At 36.4% G+C, this 15,229-nt stretch overlaps 2 protein-coding genes across 2 annotated transcripts in view; one reads left to right on the top strand and one right to left on the bottom strand.

The window, feature by feature from the left end:
- Positions 1-1,843, bottom strand: part of g6pc3 (glucose-6-phosphatase catalytic subunit 3) — a 5,273-nt gene extending 3,430 nt beyond the window's left edge. The window contains exon 1 of the mRNA XM_056469526.1: positions 1,523-1,843. Coding sequence (XP_056325501.1) covers positions 1,523-1,740 — 218 coding nt within the window. The 5' untranslated portion in view covers positions 1,741-1,843. The remainder of the gene's footprint in view (positions 1-1,522) is intronic.
- Positions 1,844-3,733: 1,890 nt separating this feature from the next.
- lsm12b (LSM12 homolog b) lies at positions 3,734-15,229 on the top strand. Its single transcript, XM_056469977.1, has 5 exons — positions 3,734-3,899; positions 7,132-7,265; positions 9,476-9,585; positions 10,875-11,001; positions 14,538-15,229. Exons 1-5 carry the CDS (start codon positions 3,773-3,775, stop codon positions 14,628-14,630), a joined length of 591 nt encoding a protein of 196 aa, XP_056325952.1. The 5' UTR covers positions 3,734-3,772; the 3' UTR covers positions 14,631-15,229.

Raw genomic sequence — 15,229 nt, 5'->3', positions numbered from 1 at the left:
ATGACTTAAAGTTAATATAAAAGCCTTTTTTCTTTTAAGATTTTTTTTGTCAATTTACTCTTTTAAGTTTTTTTTGGTTGTGTTTTGTAATTTTTATCAGCTTTTGTTTATTTTGTTTTTAATAAGTTTAAATTAATTTGTATTTCAGTTTTGTTTTTTCCCCAACAAACAGCTTAAATATAGTTTAAATTTGTTTTTCTTTAGTTAATTTTAGTCTAATTTTAGAATGGTTTTAGTTAAAGATAAAAATACTGATCCACAACCTATTTAATTAAATTAATTTGAGCTCATACTTTATTTTAAACTTTAATTTTCGTAGTTGAAAAACGTTCATTGATTTAACGAAAACGTTGTTTAATAAAATTTTTGCAAATATCACATTTACAACAACAAATTTGTTCATTTATTGAACAAATTCACAAAAATAGATATTTAAATACATTTATATTAATTTTTAGACAACACATTTGCAAGGTTTTAACTTTGAAGGAGTTATGAAATCTATATTTGGTGTAACAAATTTCTTAAAATATATATATTTTCTAAATTACATGATTTTATTTGAAATTTAAAAGAAATGTGTAATCACTTTTTCTTAAATGATTTAGTTTGAATATATTTATGAATTACACATATTTGTTTTTATATACATTATTACAATAATAATTAGTAGTGGTGGTGGTAATTATGACACTGAATTACACTGTAGACATTAGTAATTTGAGTCACAATTTACAATAAGGTATTATTACAATAAGTTAATATATACAGTCAGGTCCATATTGGGACATCGACACAATTCTAACATTTTTGGCTCTATACACCAACACAATGTATTTAAAATTAACTTTTTAACTGCAGACTGTCAGCTTTACTTTGAGGGTATTGACATCCTAATCATGTGAATGGTGTAGGAATTACAACAGTTTGCATATGTGTCTCTCACTTGTTAAGGGACCAAAAATAATGGGACAGTTGGCTTCTCAGCTGTTTCATAGCCAGGTGTGTGTTATTTTCTCATTATCCCAATTACAATGAGCAGATAAAAGTTCATTTCAAGTGTGCTACTGCGAATGCTACTGACCTGACTGTATATTAATCAATCAATTAATCAATCAATCAATCTTTACCTTTATTTGTCTCCTTAAGAATTATATTTCTTGAGCAATTATGAGAGTAAAGTACATTTAGTGACAAAACAGTTATTAATAATACGTAAATAAAGACATAATTTTATAATAACTACATAAAATACTAGTACAGCATTTAATAATCATTTACTAATGAGTCCAAATTCATACTTGTTAACATTAGTTAACATGAACTAACAATGAACAACTGTCTATGAACTTACGTTAACAATAATGAATAAACAGTGTAATAAATGTGTCGTTCATTGTCTGTTCATACTAGTAAATACATTCACTAGAATTAACTAATACTGAAAGTGTTTCCATTATCTGCTCTTGACACTGTTTTCAGTTTCACTTCCCAACATCCCATAATGCAAAGCTACTCATACCATTTGAGAACCAAATTAAGCCACTCTGCCAAGGCTGCTACCCAGAGCACAGCGATGCCTGTCCGGCGATGAATGTAAAACACGACGGGGAAAACCAGCAGAACCGCGGCTTTCGGGTCTCCCATATGAGAAGCGACGAGCCACAGATCCTCCAAACTCCTGCTTCTCTGCTGGAGAGCTTCCGCCATCCACACGCCCTGTCGGTAGACGCTCTCCATTTTATGATGGTCTATAAAAGTCCAGGAATCAAATTAAAGTCCTCTTTTCATCTTCCAGACTCCAAGAGTCAACTGTCACAGAGAGAGAGAGGTGTGTCATGTTTTGCAGATCGACCGTTAATACGGAAGCCGCAGAAGGACAACTTAAGCTAAACGCGTTTTTTAAATTAAGACGATTGAAACAACTGAACCTGAATTATTCATTCATTCATTCATTCATTTTCTTTTTGGCTCAGTGCCTTATTTATTAGGGATCGCCACAGCGGAATGAACCGCCAACTATTCCAGCATATGTTTTACGCAATAGATGCCCTTCTAGCTACCCAGTACTGGGAAAGGACCTGAATCAATTAATTAATTCTCCTTCGGCTTAGAGCCTTATTTATCAGGGGTCACCACAGCGGAATGAACCGCCAACTATTGCAGCATATGTTTTACGCAATGGATGCCCTTCTAGCTGCAACCCAGTACTGGGAAAGGACCTGAATTAATTAATTCATTCTCCTTCGGCTTAGAGCCTTATTTATCAGGGGCCACCACAGAGGAATGAACTGTCAACTATTCTAGCATATGTTTTGCGCAATGGATGCCCTTTACAGCCACAACCCAGTACTGGGAAAGGACCTGAATTATTACTCTTTATTGGTTACTGGCTAACCAACAGAAAACGTTATGGGTTATGGGAACATTCTGGGAGCGAAAAAAAAATGCTGAACAGGTGTTTTATCTTTGAAGGAGTTATGAAAATCTATATTTGGTGTAATAACCCTGTTTTTTATTACAACAAATGTAAATATATATATATTCATATATGTATGGTTTTTATTACGCTCTAAATGACTATTTGAATTTACTTGTGTTATCACTTTTTCTTAAATAATTTTATATCAATATATTTATGAATTACTTGTTTTATACACATTATTACAGTAATAATTAGTAGCAGTGGTGGTAATTATGACGCTGTTTACTCTGTAGACAATATTTATTTGAGTCACAATTTACAATAGGTTTACTTAGTTAATATTAGATTCTACAATTTCTACCGTTTTTTATAACAATATATATAACTCTGGGTGACACGGTGGCTCAGTGGTTAGCACTGTCGCCTCACAACAAGAAGGTCACAGGTTCGAGTCCCGGCTGGGCCAGTTGGTATTTCTGTGTGGAGTTCGCATGTTCTCGTGTTGGTGTGAGTTTCCTCCGGGTGCTCTGGTTTCCCCCCACAGTCCAAACACATGTTCTATAGGTGAATTGAATAAACTAAATTGGTCGTAGTCTATGTGTGTGAATGAGAGTGTGTGGGTATTTCCCAGTACTGGGTTGCAGATGGAAGGGCATCCACTGTGGAAAACATATGCTGGATAAGTTGGCGGTTCATTCCGCTCTGGCGACCCCTGATGAATAAAAGGACTAAGCAAAAGGAAAATAAATCAATATATAACTATGATATATGATATTTATAAGTTATTGCTATGCTGTAACTATGACTTCTGAAATATATTTTTTCTATATGGATGTCGTGGTTCAAACTGAAAAAAATATTAATAAACACCAAATTAAATGAACATAATAGACCAATTTAATTGTGTCTATTTAAATTGTGTTGTTAAATGTCATTTTATAAAACAATGCATTTAAAATAATTGTAAATGTATGAATAAATAGAACATTTTATAGCTGTTTATTTAATTTATTTATCTCGTATTTAAAACGCAAACATATATATATATATATATATATATATATATATATATATATATATATATATATATATATATATATATATATATATATATATATATATATATATATATATAGCACAGTTTAAATAGCTTTTTGAATTTGGCAACATGCACTTCATAAAGTTGAGACTAAGAGACGTTTGCATTAAAAAATTGTATATTGTACATCTATGAAATAAAATTAATGAATAAATGAAGCTCTCCTCTTTCCTGTCACCTGACGTGCATCTCTGCGTCGTCGCGTACGTTTACGTAAAGCTCGCACTCCGGGTTCCCTGGCGGAGAAGATGGCGGCTCCTGGACCGGGGGAGTATTTCAGTGTCGGGAGCCATGTCTCTTGCCTCACCTGTTTAGGGCAGCGTTTGCAGGGAGAGGTGGTGGCTTTCGATTACCCGTCCAAGATGTTGACTCTGAGTATCCTTTACTCTTCCGATGTGTGTTTTTAAACGACAGGACTGTGTCAAACTGAAGCTCCGCGCGAGCGTGTTTATGTGTGCGCTAGTGGCCTCATTCAACGCCTATTCTTGCTTCATTCACTCTCTGTGTCGTGTTTGGAGACCACCTGCCATGTTTATCGCTTGGGAATTTCCATGTTTAGTTGATTTGATGTTGATTCATACTTGTGATCCTGTCGGAATAGTGTTGTTTGTGGTTAGCGTGTCGATTAGCATGCCCTCGCGACCGACAGCATTAGCATGCGCGCTAAGCTAATGTCTTTCCAGTGCAATAATGGCAGCTCTCGTAGGACACATTACACACTTACTAAATTGTTCTGCTGATATTTTATTAAGTATTAATTTGTAAGACATAAACGTGGACCGGCTACATGGTGCTTTCATTTACCATCATGCTACTACTACTACACGCGGCATGTAGCTATATCGCTGTTTTCAAGATCACGTCGTAATTTGTCGAGTTGTACACTTGTTGTACAGATAAGGGTGTTTAGAGATGCTGAGATTTTAATGAACGTCAGGTGTATCGTTCATTGCATGAAAATGAAGTGCTGAAATACTTCGACATGCTGTTTTAAAGAGGGACCAGGTGAGTGTGTTGACACACCCTGTGTCCAGCAGATCCCTGCTGTATTTTCTTTATGTTTTGGAAAGCCCTGCTTTAGTATCCCATTACTTTGTAACACAAGAGTTACTCCTTTGGTCATTTCAAGACATTTGTAGCTTTAACCATGTTAATAAGTCTAATAATAACAGGTTTTTAATAAATGTGTGGAATCCATTTAATCCATCAATACGTCATGCATTTATGATCCAATAAATATTAAAGGTTGATGTTTATATTCACACATTCAGACTTTCTCCTTAATAATTATTAAGTATTCTTTGCAAATTCCAAATAGGACAATTATATTATCAGCCAATGGCTATCAAAGTAGTGCTAATGTTGTTTTGAAGTCATACTTGCATGTGATTTCAGCCCTTATATTCAAAGTAGCATGGTAAACAATATAGGGACCCCGTCATATGTTGCCACTTAACGAATGTGCGAATGTAAAACCAATTTTGTCAATCATATGAATGCCTTATATCAGGAATTAAATCTAATTTTGGCACTTTATGTTTCCCAATGATGGGTCTATGGGTAGATGTTATCTAAAAGCTTACTTTAGTGCAGTACGATAATGGTTGTGTGATGAACCCTTGTGTGCTGTTGGGATGTTTTCATCCACTCTGGGGTGATTTTTGAGTGTTGATTTACCCACAACTTTAACTTCTGTTTCAGCAAATGGAATGATTTTTTGGGAAAATGCTTGTAAATTTTTCAAAAACATCGACAATTTACTCTGGTCAAATTTACTACACTTTTGTTATGTTGGTGGCAGATTTTGCCCCATTGACTTCCATTATAATGACATTTTTTGATTGCAAAGCCATGACACCATATACTTCTTTCTTGATTGTTGGTGGTTTTACAGTAGAGGTACAGGTACAGTTTGCAATTTGTACCGTTGATCATTCAATGTTAAGAAGATTTCCACATAAATTCACAAACGCAATCAGCACCACCACAGGGAAATGTCCAAAAAGTATTTTTCTGGTTTCATTTTTGAGTCATGCTGTATTACTGCTTCAGTGTTTGTTCGCTGTTAGGTATAATTTCACAATGTTGGTAATTGAATGTGTCAGATGATGTCACAGTTTTCTTCTTTGTCCGTGTTTGATGCGTCATCATTGACATTGACAAACTGCGGTTTTACAGTGTGACTTGGGGATTGTCACACACCTTCAAAGACTGTTGTAAATAGATGACAGAAAAGCTAAATTTAAAGTTTGTAAAACCACTATCAAATGTATATGCCTGTCAATGTCTTTTTTGTTATATATATATATATATATATATATATATATATATATATATATATATATATATAGAGAGAGAGAGAGAGAGAGAGAGAGAGAGAGAGAGAGATAATATATTGCAATAAACAATATTGTTGTAATTTTAAGAGCATTTTATGCCACTCATTATATAGTGCCAGAATGGCAATATAATAGCAACACAATGCAAGTACACTCCCCCAAGAACACATAATATTTTATTCTTCAGAATATTGAAATTAATTAGTCATTTAATATTTAGGCATTGGAATCAGAATTTAATTTGAAAACGCATACCCTAAATAAATAATAAATGTTAAGAAAAATGTGCAAAATAAAAAGTAACAGAGGCTGCGATATCTGCTACCAGATCTATTTTCAGTTGTCAGACAAACTTGAAGATATACTAAAGTAATTTATAATAAATACTCATGTCCTTGTTTGTTTTTTTTAACCATACTGACATGGACACCTCCAATAGAGATAGAGAGGTTGCGCAATCTGCTAAAATGTTGCTAGAATTGGTCTTTTTGTATGGGTGATATATTGCATCACCAAAATGACTGAGGTCATGTCCATGCGATAAGTGGATATATTGATTATATTGATATTGTGACAGGCCTAATCAAATGTGGAAGACAAACTGAGGTAAATTATTCTTTGTTGTTGTCATAGTGGCAGACAAAATGATATTTAAGCTATAAGTATGTAATATGTTAATATTTGAGCACAACAGTGGCTGTTTTTCTTTCTTTGATTTAGAGTCATTAAGTGAAAGTCAGGAAATTTAGTATTTGGCTTAAAGTTGGAGCTCTGTTGTTTATCTGCTTGCCTTTTACATTTCCACCTTACAACAATAACCTTGTGGTAGATTGTTGAATCAAAACAGGAGACTGCAGTGATCTTTGTGTTATATACAGGCATGCCAGTAACTGTAATAATTGTTAATAGGGCAGCCAAAAAATTAAATTCTGGCATAATTTACTGTTCTTTCACTTAAAAAATCTTTGAGTTTCTACTTTTACATAAAAAAGAAGATATTTTGAAGAATGCTGGTTGCTGGCACCAAATGACCTCCATAGGGAAAAATCTGACCATGGAAATCGATCATCCAACATTCTTCAAAATATCTTTTCTTTTAAACAGAAGAAAAACTCAAAGGTTTAAAACCACATGAGAGAGAATGAATGAGGAATATTTGGATGAACTATCCATTTAAACTAATATCTCTACCAAGATATATATTAGTAAAAAACATCTCAATAATCGTGTCTTTGTGTTGGTTTGGTTCTCCTTAACCCTCCTCCCAGAATGTCCTTCCTCCAGCGGAAAGCCCAACCTCAGTGACGTCATCTTGATTAACTTAGCCTATGTTTCAGAGGTGGATATTATTAATGACCGCACGGAAACTCCTCCTCCTCTAGCATCCTTGAATATTAGCAAGGTAAGAACGCACTTTTTCAATCTACACATGAGAATATCCGCTTAAGTCGTGACGTATGAAATGCTATGACTGTTTAATGTGAAATAATATGACTGCTTCCGGGTCCAAGCCGCTACTCATTTGAATCCAGAAAATATTAGTTTTGCCACTTTTTAGTGAGTTATATATAAATATCATTGAGTACACGACAGTCTCTGGACTTGCAGCATCACAGACACCAGTATTTGAATATTTATTAAAAATTAATCACTTTGTGGCCGATATTAGGCATAGATGTATATATTGCGATTATCTGCTACCAGATCCATTTTCAGTTGTTAGACACCCACATGAAAACATCCTAAAGTAATTTACAGTAACTACTTGTAGTTTTTTTTTTTTTTTTAACCGTACTGATACTGGCACCTCCAATAGAGATGTTGCGCAATCAGCTAATGTGTTGCTAGAATTGCTCTATGTATGGGCGATTATATATTGCATCACAAAATTAAATTTTTTTTATCATAAGTAAAGCTGTTTTAGATTTTTATATTATACATTATCATTATTATTATTATTTATGTATTTTACCTTGTGTATTATTTATTGCTAATATATATTTATTGCTAATATATATATATATATTAAAAATATTTTAATAATTATAAAAAAGTGGTATTCATAAAATGTGGGGTTTTTTTTTTGCCATGACATAGCCATAGAAGCTGAAATGGCAATAAAATCAAAATTCTCTCTCTATATTGTATCACAAAAATGATTGAGGTCATGTCCATGCAATATATTGATATTGTGACAGGCCCAATCAAATGTGGAAGACAAACTGAGATAAATTATTCGTTGTTGTTGTCATAGTGGCAGACAAAATGATATTTAAACTATAAATATGTTGGCAATATAACAGTGGCTGTTTTTCTTTCTTTGGTTTAGAGTCATTAAGTGAAAGTCAGGAAATTTGGTATTTGGCTCAAAGTTGGAGCTCTGTTGTTTATAATATCCGCTTAAGTCGTGACGTATGAAATGCTATGACTGTTTAATGTGAAATAATATGACTGTTTCCGGGTCCAAGCCGCTACTCATTTATATCAAGAAAATATTAGTTTTGCCACTTTTTAGTGAGTTATATATAAATATCATTGAGTACACGACAGTCTCTGGACTTGCTGCATCACAGACACCAATATTTGTACATTTATTAAAAACTGAATCACTTTCCAGCCGTCTGATATTAGCCATCAAAGTATGTATTGCGATCGTGATTTTTGAAAGTGTTACGTCGCTTTGTTAATGTTTGTCATTTGTTGAGCCTCCCCATACTGTTTGATAGTGTTTCGACCTGGAAGCCGCTTCTCGTGACTTCACACTTAACAAGCGGATAGTGCGAGTGCTACATAGTGTTGTCACAATACGGAAATTCGATACCAAACGATACTGAATTTTAAAAAACGTTAATTTCCTGCACATTCTTAAACAGCACTGATTTGCTATTGTGTTCACATGCTCAACAGAAATGACTTTGATTGGCCGTGAAGGTCATCAGTTCACCGAACTCACTGCTGTTTACAGAGTGTAACCACAGATACAAGGACATTTAAAAATGGCTAAAATACTGCAATCTTATTTCATTACACTGTTAGTACAAGTTAATACCTTTAAATTCAGTGTTTGTCCCACATTTCGCCCACAATTACATGGATGCAGTTGGTTTTACTAGTAAATGCATGGCCATTGTTGATGTGTTGTCTGAAAAGTGCTTTTTCTGTTTTCTCCATCAGTGCTTTTCAGAGTGTCAAAGATTGTCTCACGATCTCACTTTTAACCAGTTTAGATCAAACCATTTGCTGTTTGTGTGTCTAGCGTTAAATGTTATTATAAGCAACAGAATTGCTACTGCTCATCAATTGATAGTGGCTTTAGTATGACCCAAGAAAATTGAGTTGGACTGACAAGAAAGGTGACCTTTTTTATTTTGGACCACTGTACAAATTGTCAAATTTTCTAAACTAAAAGTGGAACTAATTTAATCGGTCATAAATTAAAATGCATGCAGAGCTTTAGTTTATATGCTCATTATCAAGCTTTTCTGCTGTACACTGAATTCTGAACTGTTAGAATGCACTGAAATACAACACTAAATAAAACACGATGGAGTTGATGCCTGTCTGACTTGTATATTGATGATTTTTGTTTGTTTGTTTGTTTGTTTTTCACAGCTTGCCAATCGGGCAAGGACGGAAAAGGAAGACAAGTTGTCCCAAGCCTATGCAATCAGTGCTGGGGTGTCAATTGAGGGCCAGCAGTTATTCCAGACTATACACAAAACGTAAGACTTGGTGAAATTTTATGAAACTAAATGCAAGAAATGCCGTGTTTATTTACATCATAAGTGACAATTAATTGTGTTCCAAGTAGAGCTGTGATGAAAAACCGTTTGAGAAATCGACTCCGCATCAGTTTCAAAATGCATCACTAATTCTCTCTTGAATATATTCTGAGCTTAGTGCGGATGCAACAGCAACAGCCCCCGTCCCATGGTATGAAGGACACAGAATGTGCTGCACATTTGTCTTCAACGCATGGAATTCACCTCAAAAGTGTCTTCTGCGAATTGGTGGGAACCCAGCCTTGTCGTCATGTGCGCTGTTTTCCTCTTTGTGATTGGCCAACATGACATGAGACAACTTCAGAGTTTCTGAAAATCTTCACCCTGGCCAGAGTTTTCAGAAAGTTTTGTTTGTCACCTGTTAAGCTCTAGCCTAGAGCACCATCTAGCCATTAAGCTCTAGCCATTAAACACTAGCCTAGGGTGCCACCAAACTGTTAAACTCTAGTCTGCAGTGCCGCCTAGCCGTTTAACACTAGAACGGAGCGCCGCCTAGCCGTTAAACGCTGGCCCGGAGCGCCGCCTAGCCGTTAAACGCTGGCCCGGAGCGCCGCGTAGCCGTTAAACGCTGGCCCGGAGCGCCGCCTAGCCGTTAAACGCTGGCCCGGAGCGCCGCCTAGCCGTTAAACGCTAGCCCGGAGCGCCGCCTAGCCGTTAAACGCTAGCCCGGAGCGCCGCCTAGCCGTTAAACGCTAGCCCGGTGCGCCGCCTAGCCGCTAAGCGCTAGTCCGGAGCGCCACCTAGCCGCTAAGCGCTAGTCCAGAGCGCCACCTAGCCGCTAAGCACTAACCCGGAGCGATGCCTAGCCAATAAACACTAGTCCGGAGTGCCATCTAGCCACTAAATACTAGCCCAGAGCACCGTCCGCTGTTAATAAGTAAGCTCAGAATCAATTCAAGAGGAACTAGTGATCGATTTTTCAAACAATTTTTTTCTCCACAGCTCTAGTTTTTCCCCCCACTTATTTTTACCCATAAATAGATAGTTAATACTTTTGGCTTAAGTTTAAGAAACCGAGATGAAGACTGCAGTAAAATCTGAAGTCTAGAAGTTGTTTTCTACTTCTCGTCCCCCATTGAGGGGTCTGTCATGATGATTGAATTAAAACTCCAGGTGATTTCAGTGAACACAAGCATCTACTGAGAATACTTGTTTAATCCCATTAAAAGATACAGCTCTCAGCTGGTGTGCTCCCCTTGAGTTTGTTGTTTGATCTCTTTGTTTTCCAGCATCAAAGACTGTAAATGGCAGGAGAAGAACATCATTGTGATGGATGACGTCGTAATCTCACCACCGTACCAGGTGGAGAACTGCAAAGGCAAAGATGGAAGTGCTCTAAGTCATATACGCAAAATTGTGAGTATCACGCAATTTAGTCGCTTGTTGTTTCAGGAGTGTTTAAAGATATCTATACCAGTCTTTTTAGGTTTTGTCTTAAGTCAGATGTGTGAGATTTTATTGTAAATATCAATGCTTGAAAGAAGGAAACTGATGAAATTCACACCCTAGTGCCATGATTTGATCTACAAGTGCTCTATCATGGTGGCATGCATTCTTATCTCTCTAAAATTGTCATTTACATGTGAGATGTTGCTTCCTGGGTTGGAAAAGTGCAATAAAACCCGTTCATATTCTAAATTGTGGCTTTACATATCTACGGCTGGTTTATACTTCTGCGTTGAGTGATTGGCGTGACCCACGGTGCCTGCCTTGCACGTAGCCGTGGATTTATACTTGTGCGCGCTGTTTGAGTTGCTCCAACACTTTCCAAACGCTAGCTGGCAGTAGGCTTTTATGTCAAGTTTCTTCGCAGGTGTTTTTGTTTTTTCTGAACGATACCTTAATGTAGAAGTAGCTAAAACTCGCTTACTCAGAGGTGGGAACCGGCGGACGTGCAACAACATTAATCATAAGATGAACACAAAACAAAAGTTTCCATCTGGAGCTCGACACTTGTAAACAGTCGCTCCTGTAGGGCTGGTATACAGTTTAACCCAAAGAATGACCAGTCTGTCAGATGAAGAAGAGCCGGAGTCAGAGTTTCAAATAAATAAAGTTTACTGAAGATAGTTTGCAGTTTCATCAGCAGAAGCAAGCTTAAACACTCGCAATGACTTCCTAGGCTGCTCTGACTTACAGTACAACAATGCAGCAATTATATCTAATAAAAGTGATGAGAAATGTTGAGATAAACATTGATTCACCTTGAGATAGATTTGAAGGTAGAAATCCGACTCCTTCATTCCCCCGCTTTTGGCCGAAAGTGGAAGAATCCGCTTCAGGTCAACCAGTGAGGTCACTAAAGAAAGTGGAAGTAATGACTCGTGCTCCCTTAATTAGGTTACAGAGTTTCTTTGCCCTTTCTTGGACAAGCTGGAACCTAAAAATTCCAGTCCCCAAGCTAAGGGCTCTTCTACATTCTACTCATAATGGGGTTCATCCGTGTCAGTAGACGTTTCTCATCATCAGTGGGATTAAGGGTCCTGCAAGCAGAAGTGGAAACATAAGCCATTCTTTATTCCCGTAATGTTACTGTCATGTTCTGTGCTTTTGGTTTTTGCTACTAGAAATGTTGAGGAAAAAGGATAAACTTTGATTCACGTCGAGATGGATTTGAAGGTAGAAATCCGACTCCTTCACTCCATCGGGCTCGTGGCTATCAGCAATGCCCACACTCATCACCAATACCAAGCCGACCAATCACAGAGCTTGTGCTTTGCGTCGTTATGACATGTAGTTACATTTTTGGCGTCTGCCACAGCGAGGGCTATGCGACCACGCGAAGGCTGCGCCAGACTGTGAGGGAATATATCTAAACATCAATTTATTGATATAATTTCTGTGGAAATATTATATTGATACACAGGCAACAATATTGATATGTTGGCTAAAATGTCATTTTAATAATAATAATAATAATAATAATATAGGAAGCATTGGTAACTGAAGAATCATGTATACATTAATGCTGGTGTATATTGTACATATCCAACCCAACCTGAGTGCATCTGAGAGGCTCTTTCAGAAGCTTCAGAAACCAAGTTTTGCACATCTTTTCTTTGTTAAAGAATTATCAAGACTAATTTGTTGCAGTGCAATCTTGTCATTTATGTATAATAGCTAATGACGCTTGGCGAGAGAGTTCTTATTCTTAATCATTATTATGGTACTCCGTGTTTGTTAATGTTTATGGCACCTAGCAGTGGTATTATAACTATATTATTTAAGGTTTGGTTGATGTTCTGATTGTTTTAATACGTTTTGCTCGTTAAATAATCTGACACATTATTAGTTAGGTGCAATACAGCATATATGTTCATTAAAATGTTGGTCAGTTTGTCTACTTGACAATGCCATTTTGCACTGTAGCAATAAAATTGAAGAAAGAAACAAACTGAGAAATGTTTGAGACTAAATTCGGACTTCAGTGAGCAACAACCTTAACTAATGTAACCGTATTATAAAGTTACTGAAATATTATCATCACAATATTCACACTAACAATATTACATAGTAAATCATGAAATATAGTGGAAGAAGGCAGTAGAATTACGTTAGAGTTGTGCGATTATTGTGTGTGTTGTTTTTCTTCCAAAACAATGATAATGGGGATGGGTACCAAAACTCGGTACGTTATCGGTCTCGGTGCTACATTATAAAAGACAGAATTATTGATAATCTCTGACATTAACGGTTCTGCTATCAGTACTGGAGAATTATTGCTGAATAAACATTATTTACAGTAGCATAATTAAACTGACCAGCCTTATCTAATTTGCGATATTTAATTTTCGGCTGCACAGTTGACACCGACAATGCCTGTTGCATCAAACGCAACAAGTTGTTTTCTTGAATAAGCGGAAACGCAAGCAATCTGGCTTAGCATCTTTCAACAGTGCATTAACTGCAGAAAGACAAATAAAACGTTTTCAACTGCCTAGCTAAACAATCGATCACATGAGGTCTCTCTAAATTAGTATAATATTAGTGATATTGTAACCGCCTAACAATTTACAGGAAGTGCTTGAACTGGTTACCGAAAAATAAAAGTCCTTCTGCGTATAACCTATTAAACTGTCTTCTGGAGATGGTTATTGCTGCTAATTTGGCTTAGATGTGGTTGAGTTTGTTAATGTGTTTAATGTTTAAGTTGTTAATGTGAGTTTGAATGCCGTTTTACATGACATTTATTGTTATATACTGAAAGCAGCAGCAGATAGTTCACCTCAGATCTTGAAAATAAAATAAACCGTTTGAAATTGAACTTTAGAACTGTGACTCAGTGCAAGACGGCTTATATCAGTGATTTAGCAGCTACATTTAATAGTGTTAAAGAGGTTTAATATGTATTAATTAAATTATAAACCTTACCGTTTCCTTGGAGTGCAGTGAGTGCACTATTCTGTGCTTCTGAATGGCTGTATTTAAATTGCAGCCGTGTTTCATCTTGTGCAGTCAAATTGCTTATCACTGCAAATCTTGTCACATAGCGTGTTGTTAGGACACGTGGTTGCAATGTAACCTGCTCACCTAATGTTTACGTTGGTAATATTTATATTATTTGCTAATTTATTACCACCTCATGTTAAACTCTGAATCTGCGTCTCATTTTGGAGTCTGCTACTGTCCACCGGAGGTCGCATTTTGATTGCTTTGCGAGCCTTCCTAACTGAATATATGGAAGACAAGGCAAGGTGGTTCCAACAAGGCATCCCGAGGTGCTGAAATATAATTGTCTAAAGTGACATTGGACGGGTTAAAAGACCAAAACAAAAACAGACGTTTCAGCATGTAATGCACATTTTTAATAAACATGAATGTTGTCAAACCTACATACAGCACCTTTTAAGTGTTATGGATCGCTCACTGTGTCTGTCTGTCTGTCTGTGCAGGTTGAGAAACATTTTAGAGATGTGGAAAGCCAGAAGTCGATGCAGCGTTCACAAGCACAGCAAACACAGAAGGACTCGTCTTTATCCTCCTGAGTGGCGGGTTTGGCTCATTCGGGGAGGGCACCACGGGAATCAAGGGCCTCACAGCTGGTCCAAACCAGCGCTCTTCTCCCCCTCTGCGCCGTCGTCCGAGGGTGGATGCACCGAGGGCCTAGGGTCTGGAAGATCAACAAAAGAAACAAACAAAAAAAACATTAAAACAAAAAAAAAAAAGCAAAATGTTTTAAAGAAAAAAACCCGAGAGTGAGAGAGTTCATTCTAAATTAGACTTTATAAAGATAATTTAAAACACCAATCATCAAACAAACCATAGTTTCTTTGACTAACATACAGTGTCTTATCCCCTCTCTGCCCCCTCCTCTTCCTCCTCCTGTGTTTCATCTGAAATAGCGTTTCATATTTTCTTCTCTTACATCCCTCCTTCGCCTTCTATTCCATTTTGTCAAAAAAACGAAAAAATCCAACCAGTCAGAAAAGCTTGTTAGCTTTATTTACTTTGCTTTTCTTTTCTTTTCGGCTGTTTGTTTTACCAGTGTCTGTCTGTTCTGTATTTTAAACAAAATGTGACTTCAGATGCCACACGTTACAAAGGACATTTTCTAAAATAAAAGTAACAAAAGTTCTGACTGTAA

This window comes from Danio aesculapii, chromosome 12, assembly GCF_903798145.1.
Source record: "Danio aesculapii chromosome 12, fDanAes4.1, whole genome shotgun sequence".
NCBI classification, from domain to species: Eukaryota; Metazoa; Chordata; class Actinopteri; order Cypriniformes; family Danionidae; genus Danio; species Danio aesculapii.
Note: the sequence above shows the minus strand (reverse complement) of the source record. Positions and strands in the feature narration are given on the sequence as shown.

Bases quoted from the DNA above. Each gene is read 5' to 3' on its own strand.
- lsm12b (XM_056469977.1), top strand. From the start codon at position 3,773: ATGGCGGCTCCTGGACCGGGGGAGTATTTCAGTGTCGGGAGCCATGTC. The intron at 3,900-7,131 runs GTATCCTTTACT...CCCTCCTCCCAG, and splicing joins GTCCAAGATGTTGACTCTGA to AATGTCCTTCCTCCAGCGGA. The intron at 9,586-10,874 runs GTAAGACTTGGT...TTTGTTTTCCAG, and splicing joins TTCCAGACTATACACAAAAC to CATCAAAGACTGTAAATGGC.